This window comes from Solanum tuberosum, unplaced genomic scaffold (genome assembly GCF_000226075.1).
Source record: "Solanum tuberosum cultivar DM 1-3 516 R44 unplaced genomic scaffold, SolTub_3.0 scf00123, whole genome shotgun sequence".
NCBI classification, from domain to species: domain Eukaryota; kingdom Viridiplantae; phylum Streptophyta; class Magnoliopsida; order Solanales; family Solanaceae; genus Solanum; species Solanum tuberosum.
In genome coordinates, this window is record NW_006239048.1 from 1,308,550 (window position 1) to 1,317,639 (window position 9,090).

Consider the following 9,090-nt stretch of genomic DNA (forward strand, 5'->3'; position numbering starts at 1 on the left):
GAACAATTCATATTCATTTACTAGTGAACTGATCCGAGCCTCCTTCACCTTGGTGGTTCCTTCATAAGTCACTTCTAGTTTGTCCCACATTTCTTTTGCAGTTTCACATGTTGATATCTTGTCATATTCAGCTCCGCTCACTACACAATATAACAAACTTATAGCTCTAGCATTAGTTTGAATTACCTCTTGTTGTTCCTTAGTGAGGTCAAATGATTCAGGATCAAACGGTTTTTCAGTGCCATCTTTGTCAGTCAGTCCAGGAATAGGCTTTGGGCCCTTCTTGATCACTATCCATGCTTGGTGATCATTTGAAGAGACAAAGATTCTGAATCTGTTTTTCCAGTGAGAGTAATGCTGTCCATTGAAGTATGGTGGTCAGTGTGAAGAATGTCCATCTTGAAGTAGAGCACCGGGAATCTGATAGTATGCCATTGGATCTTTGCTCACATGTGGTTAAATACTTAAAAGGTGAGACCTACTCTGATACCAATTGAAAGTCAAGAGGGGGGGGGAGGCTGAATTAAAATTTCCTTCAGTCGACTTCCTGTAATGGTCAGTCGACTCACCTTCACGTTAGTAGAATAGATAAACAGTAATAAATATTGCAGTAAGTAAATAACACAAATAAATTTTATACTGGTTCGGAACACCGATGTGGTGCCTTGTCCAGTCCCCTTGAGTTTCAAGGGTTTCCTTTAGAGCTTGTTGAGAACTTGGGTGTTGCAGAATGTTACAATTAAGAGCCCTGTCTTATATGCAAATCAGAACTTCTTCTTCGACACAACCTCTACCTGTATAACCTACACTCAGATCTTTCTTTCTCTTTTCTTTTCAATTGTTCACTCAAGTGTGTACAAAGTTTTATGAAAGATAAAAGAAGATTACAATATAAGTTCAAATGAAGTGCGTACTTCACAACTATGGCTAAGAGAGGTTTATATAGATGTGGACGGCTGATGCTCTATTATGGAAATCCAAGGGTGTTCAAATCAAGGATCCTTAAATTGAGTCCTTGATTTATTTTGATTGATTTGCTAAATCATGTCCATATCAGATATGTTCATGATTAAATCAATTCCTTCCTTTGTGAGATGATCTCCTTGAATCTTGGCTGATATTGATAAACTTCAGAATATATTCTTCTATGACTGATTGACAAATTAAATCAATTCCTTCCTTTATTAGATGATCTCCTTGAATCTTGGCTGATATTGGTAAACTTCAGAATGTATTCTTCTATGGCTGATTGACATATATTCTCTTTCCTTTTCTTCAAATGTTTGTACTGATTGACTGGGCTTTTCTTTCCTTCCATGCGTGGCTCCATGAATGCTGGTTGAGATTCTGGTTGTCTTGATTTATCTTCTTGATATTATTTTCCATAATACCTTCTTGATTTGCAGGCTGCTCGATTTCCTTCCTTTTTTTTAATTTCATGCGAGTAGATTATGAGTTAGCTTGTCATTATTCAGAATATCATAAGTTAACCGTTTTGAGATTGGATCGAAAAGTTGTGGTGTTTGGAGGTTTTAGACTTTTGAAGACTTTAAGTTGTTAAAAGTTGTTTTCCGTCGACAACCGAAGTTGAGTCTCGGAGTGGAATTATGTCAGTTCCAACAGCTCCGGAATGTAGAATTTGGTCAAGAGTGTTGTTGATTTTAATTTTGAAGTCTTTACTTCGATTTGAGCTATTGAGTTGTAAGTTTAAGTGTATTTAGGACGTTGGTTAGCATTTCAAGTTCGGACCCTCAGATTAGATTTCCAACTATTTCGTTGGACTCAAATGGTGATTTTAGGCCTAGGCGAGGTCTTCGTTAGATTTTCAGAGGTTCCAAGGGAGTTAATTAATATTTTTTAGTAAAATTTAGTTTATTGTGAATTTAACGGGTTTTGGGTCAAGGAGACCCCAAATCCATTTTTTGATGGTTTCATTGAGTCTAGAGCATCGAGTTTAGTTGGGTCCTAGTTCTGTTAGAGTAAGAGCTCTTGCTGGAATGCCTTCACCACCAGATATTGCATCAAGAGCTTCTATTGCATCAACTTTTATTGAACACTATACAATTTAGAAAAGAAGGAGCTTTGCCGTCGAGAGAAAAAAAAGGCAATTACTTCACTTTACTCGAGCTAATCAGGCTTGATGTCGGGAATAGAAGAAGATCTGATTCACCAATAGGCGAAGAAGCAATATATATTTCCAATATCTACTATTATCTTCTCACCTCATTCAGTCTTGATGGCAGATAGTTCAAATGTACGCTCGATTGCTAGTAGTTTGAGGGAGAGTTTGAAAGCTTTGCTTTGATTCAATAGGTAATAGAGAGCAAAGATAAAAATAGATCGATGTATAATCTTTGAATGAATAATTTGAAAAAATAATGGAATTTCCATATTACTCGAGTATTTCTTCTTTGTAATATTTGGAAATTTTTTTTTGGCAATTCGAGTTTTTTAATATTATTTGTTTTATTAGGATTAATGTCTATTTCTGGAGCTTTCTCTGTGCATCAATAAGAAGGAAGAGCGGGATGCGGCATTACTAGTACCAACTGGAACGGAATGGGATGACTGAGAATACCACATTCCTCTTTGTTCTTCTTCTGGTCCGTAAAAAAAGCAAGAATGTAGAGTGGAAGGAAGGAAAGTGACTTCGTTTAGGTGCATAGCAAGGTAGTCCAATAGAGCTGGTAAACTAAGCTAATAGCAGGCATTCCGAAAGCAGAATTGAAACCCTTGGAGAAGGGTGGCTGGGTGCTTTAAATAAGAAGATTAAAAAAAATGCGTATGTAAAAATTATAAGGTGTTTTGTCTTCTCGATCGAGATTGGGTTAGGGTATATATTTGGTTTGTGTGCATGAGATTCCCAACGAATCCTGAGGACCCTTTCGGCGAATGTTTCTATGTCTTGATTGTTGTTGTGTTCTAGTGCTGGTATCTCCTTCGCGTTCGCATAGCTTGGCTGCATTCCCAAAGGGTATGGTGGGATGGCCTCTGCGTTTGCGGAGGGCTAGATTAGTTGACCCTCACGTTCATGGGGTCTAGGCTGCCTTCGCGGAGGGTCAGGCTGAAGACCTTCAAGTTCGTAGAGTGGTGGCTGTGTTCGCAAAGGGTTAGTTCTTTTGGTCTCTGTGATCGCGGAAGGGCAACCACGATCGTGAGGACCAATGGCCTGGCAGTTTAATGAAATTTCTCAAAATATGAATTCTTCCCAATTTTTCCATAGCTGGACCTTGAGAGCTACATGGAGGTGATTCGAAAGAGATTTTTCAAGCTAAAACTATCTACTTGGGTTGGTATAATACATATATTTGTAGTGGTGCATAATTCGAGCCAGCCATCCTAAATTGAATTAAATCATAAATAAACTTTTTATTTTTAAAAAGTAATATTGTTTGACATGTAAGATATTTATGAGTATAATTGAAAAGGATCAGATATACCTCTACGAAAATCACGTTAATATTTTTTAATTGTCAAAGAGTTTCTTTCATATAGTATTGTTGGAACAACTGGTGGAGCAGGGTCAGAACTACGGCTGATGAAGCAGCAGCCGCTAGAGCTAGTAGACCTGATCGAGCTGGTTCCACCCAAAAGAAATGGATGACCCCTTCCACAAAATTATTGATAAAGTGAGGATCACAACAAAAATAACCAAAAAAATCCATATACCAATAGTATTTTTCTAGAGGTAATGGGGAGACTATAGAAAAAAAAATAGTAAACAACATGAGTTTACTTGATTATATAGAAATAACCATTTTAACTTCTAATCTAGTACTAAATCTGTCATTGTATATGAAATATTTCATAGCCCATCTAACAATGCATCAAATACTTTAAAAGACGTGTCAATCTAGCTAGTGTTACCATTAACTTAGACAATAGATGATCATCTTGCCATAGTCGTAATCACTGACACAATTTTCCTGATTTCTGAAGTCTCAACTACGGGACCTATGTATGACTCATGGTTCCTTCTACGGCTCGTAGATGGTGCCTGTGAAACACAAAATTCTACAGATTTCAGCAATCTTCTGTTCTTTTCCCTAGTCTAACCTGAGCTATGGATTTTGGGGTGTTACACCCTTTATGTACACTTTTTATCTTTAAAAATCTACGTTATATCTTTAAAATAATTGTACTTAATAAATATCATACGCACAATAATTTGTTCTTTTTATATTCATTTATTATTAGTTAACGCGATACACACATGCAAAATACGTACACTTCACTAGTTAATAATAATGATATTTAGTTTACCCTAGAATTAAGCCAAGAAGCACGGGAGAAAGACATATGTTAATTTAGGACAAAAATTAGTTAGTTAGGTAATTCGTTATTGTTTTTGAATTTATTCCTTCAAATAATTAAATATCAATTTTTTTTTGTTTTTTCAAATTGGGAAGATACCACATATAGCTCTACTCATTAGAATGTTTTATGTCAAAAATTTGGCAGTTATTTAATCATAATGATTAGGGGTGTACATCGGTCGGTTTGGTTTTCATAAGAAAAATAACAAAATTAATTATGTCAGTTTATTAAATCTTAAAACCAAACCAAAGCAACATAAAATTGGTTTTTACTATTTCGGTTTTAGTCGGCTCTTTCATTTTATACGGGTTTTTTTTTTTACAACTATATAATGATTGAAAAAGAGATCAAATATATTTCACTTACCTATGTGATAAGCTAAAACTTGAAAATGTTAATGAATAAGAATCTTCAAAAAGACCTTAAAATTCACATGAATACAAACACTTTCATTGAAATATCAACGTTCAATATATTAAATTTATAAGATTAAGGCTACCGTTAAACTGAATACAAAACAAAACATATACAAAGTAAATTATTAAATTTCTTAACCTGAAAAATTAGAACAATATAATTGTAACTTGCAAAAATGTGGTTGGTAAAGTTTGCTTCTTTTTCAAATTGTGTATAATTGAATTTTAGAAAGAAAATAAAACTACACTTATATCAAGTCATATTTTTAATTCCTTAATTTTTGACTCAAAAGCGCACAAATCAAATATCCAGCAGATGTCTCTCTAATCTCTATTTGTCAGTGGATTTGATTAGTAGCTTTCTCCCTCTATTGTATAAAGTTATTTCCCGTTTTGTCGTTAGGGTTGATATTTGAGGTGACTTCTCTGTTTTTTCAAATGTTGTGAACAGATTTGCCTGTTGTGCCGGTTCTTGCTGTGATTTCTTACATCTGCGTTCCAGATTCTTATCCATCATTATTCTACTAGGCTTAATTCACAGACGTTCCAAGCTTTAATTTACCCAGTTAATTTGCCAACTATTTTTAGATATGTTCTGTTTTTTTTGCTTTTGCGTATTTAGATTTGTGTTCGTTCAGCAAAATAGGATTGTAATTTCCCTTTTCCTTCTATGTTCGGCTACCTAGCAGAGTCATCACTCTGTTTGGATGAACATGATAAAGATTCATATGAACAACACAAGTCCTTGGTGATAGAAAGTTGAGCACTTCAACAAATGTTTTCTGAACTTCATATCATTTAGATTCATGTTTTGCTTCTCTTTTCCCTTTTTTTTTTTTTTTTTTTGATAAGTTTAAATTGATGATAGAAATGTATTCCTCTAGCTATTACACACTAAACAACTTTCTAGGGGAGCAAATCTGGTTATCAATTTCTTCTCTTTCACGTGTTAGCTTTGAGAATTTAGGCATTTTGAGTTGCTAGGAAGGATTTTTTTCTCGTACAGTCCCTTATGGTTTGGAGAAGCCTTCCGCTTTCTAGTCTTTGTTTTTTCGTGTTCATTTGAGTAGGACCTTTGTTGAGTTCAGGCATGTTGTACAGAAGTGTTCAAGTTCGATGTGTCATCTTCTGCTAGGAGCCATAGTTGTTGTTACCAATGCTAGAAATACACATATGGAAGAAAGGTAGAAATTCACGCGTGTCCACAGAAATAGAAGGATCCTCAACATTTCTGAAGAACAAATGGAATGCAAGAGAACTTCAGATACTACCATGGAAAAAAGTTAATTGTTCCCGCTGAAGTTCTCTTACTTTCCATTTGTCCCAATTTGTTCTTCAGAAATGTTGTGAGAGGATCTTGAAAGGGAAACTAGAGGACGATTGAGGATCCTTCTATTTCTGTGGAGTTCCATAGATATATCTCTAGAATTGGTAACAGGAACTATGGCTTCTGGAGCAGAAGATGACGCATCGAACTGAAACACTTTTGTACACATGCCTGAACTCAACAAAGGTCCTGCCCAAATGAACACAAAAAATGAATTGAAGGACTGGAAAGCAGAAGGCTTTTCCGACCCATAAATTTGCTTCGAACATATATTATGAGAATACATTTCTATCACGAATTTAAACTTGAAAAATGGCAAGGAAAACCGAAACATGAATTTAAATGATATGAAGTCCAGAAAACATTTGTTGAAGTACTCAACATTCTATCATCAAGGACTTGTGTTGTTCCCAGGAATCTTTATCATGTTCATCAAAACAATGTTTTGTATATAATCCTCCATAGAGGGAGAAAGCTTACCAATTTGAAAGAGAGACGACTCTGTTAGCCGAACATAGAAGAAAAAGGGAAATTACAATCCTATTTTGTTGAACAAAGACAAATCTAAATAAACAAAACATGAATTTAAATTATATGAAGTCTACTCACTAATATCACAAAGATAAGAACAAATAGAGTCAGTCTAGATAGAAAAGCACTTACCGGCAACACCTTCAAGGTACCACTGCTGCATAGTTGACTTTACATTCTCTTTCTCCTCAGATCCAAGAGTCCTTTCTCCCCCTGCAAGACTTTGATAAAGGCGAGGATGGATTCCTGGGACAGTAGGTGATAAATCTCTAGGAACTGCGAGGTCTGTCTCTCTATTTTTCTTATCAGCACTTCCATGAGATGCCATGGCTTTATCACTTGACAATACAGAGTGAATTATTGATTCCCGACAATCTCACCAAGTTTATCATTCCTCGGAGCGTACAAAGAGGCTGCCAGAGGATCACTGCCATTGCCCAAGTGAACAAACTCATTTGCAACTTTATTGGTATTTTGTTGATTGCTTTCCCCCTGCCCTCCCCAGCCACAAAGTGCTATGATCTTTTCCACTGTATTTCCCAGAATAACCAGTTCAACTCACAAAAGAATCTCTCCTCGTAAATGGTTCCCTCATACCTCCATTCTCACTTTCAATAAAGGAACCAACCCACCAAAGAGAAGAATGAAGAATAACACACCAACGAAGCTAACACTAGCAACCTTTTTTGTGTTCACCTCACTCTTCTTTTTCTCCACTTTCTTGCTACTTTTTGGTGCGGGCCCTACTGCCTATGGTTTCAACTTTGGAATGGGAACCAATGACACTTGTGATCCTTGTCACTTCATAATATAAGGTGGTGCATATGAAATCGATGGCATACATCCCCGGGGTGTTTGTACTTGAGGAGGTACAGTAGTACCTCCAAGTTGTGCCTTTAGAGTAACATTTTTCGCCATTTCATAGGATATCTTTCCATTCAAATGTTAAATTGTTGAATGAAGTATTCTAAATTTATCATGTAACTCCTCAAGATAATGCTTTTTTTCTTTTCCTTGACAAGTGAGCACTTTCCTTATTCCCAATTAATCTAGTCGTCCTCTTTTCATCCTCATCACTATTAACATTGTCACTCAAGGAAAATATAGCAGATTTTTGGTGTTTGCTTACATTATTCGACTCTTCACTACCCTTTTTCCTTTTCAACAAATAGCTACAGTTACTTGTATTAGCATTGAGTTTCTGTTCTACAACTCCACCTTTTACTGAATTACTTCCTAACTTCGGAGAAGAATGTACCAATTTGTTAGAATTTGACAGATTATTCAACCATTTTGAGAGATTGGAACCACAAATCGTAGATGGCACATTCAAGTACCCAAAGACATCAATAGAAACCTGGTGCAAAAACGGAGACACTTCATCCAAAACTCCCGAGCTGCTCCAACTATGAAGTAGCCCTGGCGATGACATGTCCTTAACCATCACACCTCCCGCTGCCTGATTGCCGGCAAAATTACTTATTTCCTTTGACGTCAACTTGAAATTTCTAGAAGAATTGCTAAAATTCCCAATCAATTCATTCTTAGGTTGATCAAAACAATTAGGGTCCATGTGGACTGGTTTCGATCCCGGAGCTTCCCCTTGACAATCTCCGAGATCAACTTGAAATTTCCAGAAGCATCGCTAAAACCCCCCATCGGTTGACTCCTAGGTTGACCAAAATTATTTGGGTCTATTTAACCCGAGTCCAAACCTAGCTCCGACCCGAGATAGTCAAATAGGTATCTAGACATTTGAAATGCATCATCATTGGTAGGGTTTGAAAAAATATCATCAAATGATGCATCAAAAGTGATGTCATCAGTTGAGAAATCAATGTTCTGAAATTTCATTAAAAATCCTCAATATTTTCTTGATATGTTGTGGGAATGTGTAGGGCGTAAAAAGTATGGTCAAGAGGTGGAACTGCAAGACCATTGAAGTCACCGATGAGGTTTGCTTCTTCCGTTGGTGATGGATCGGCCATATCTAGAATTTTTTAGCAATTGATCACAGATTTTGCGACAGACAGAGTAGGAATATAGAGGAAACTTACATTTACTTTTCTTTTAAAGTTTTATTTTTCGAGATTGTTAAGATTGATTTATTAGATTTTGTAGATTGCCTTAGAAATAAAAATTAAGATTCTTAAAGTTTCAAAAAATAAATTTGTAAAGTTGTTTGATTAGTTGGTTATGTGTATTTTACCAATAAGAGCATGTCCATACAAGAATCCTCTTTTAAAGATCAAACCTTGAGGTAGGATTGTTATTTTTCAATGAAGTAAGAGGTGTACAAAATCGAACCGAAAACCGAACCAAACCGTAAACCAAGTCAAACCAAAAAAAAAACCCGACTAGTGGTTTGGTATTGGAAAAAAAAACCAACCCGAGACCAAACCAACCCGACATTATATATGTAATTTTAAAATTTTATTTTATACATAAAAATATTTACTTTGATGTTATTTTAAAATATTTTCCATACTATTTCATAGT

The 9,090-nt window shown here is 35.7% G+C and overlaps 1 protein-coding gene across 1 annotated transcript; it reads right to left on the reverse strand.

The window, feature by feature from the left end:
- Nucleotides 1-7,579: 7,579 nt before the first annotated feature.
- LOC107061211 (TGACG-sequence-specific DNA-binding protein TGA-1B-like) lies at nt 7,580-8,164 on the reverse strand. Its single transcript, XM_015310050.1, has one exon. The coding sequence runs from the start codon at nt 8,162-8,164 to the stop codon at nt 7,580-7,582; it is 585 nt and encodes a 194-aa protein (XP_015165536.1).
- Nucleotides 8,165-9,090: the final 926 nt, after the last annotated feature.

What these genes read in the sequence shown, in the direction of transcription:
- LOC107061211 (XM_015310050.1), bottom strand. Translation starts at nt 8,164, where the DNA reads ATGGACCCTAATTGTTTTGATCAACCTAAGAATGAATTGATTGGGAAT.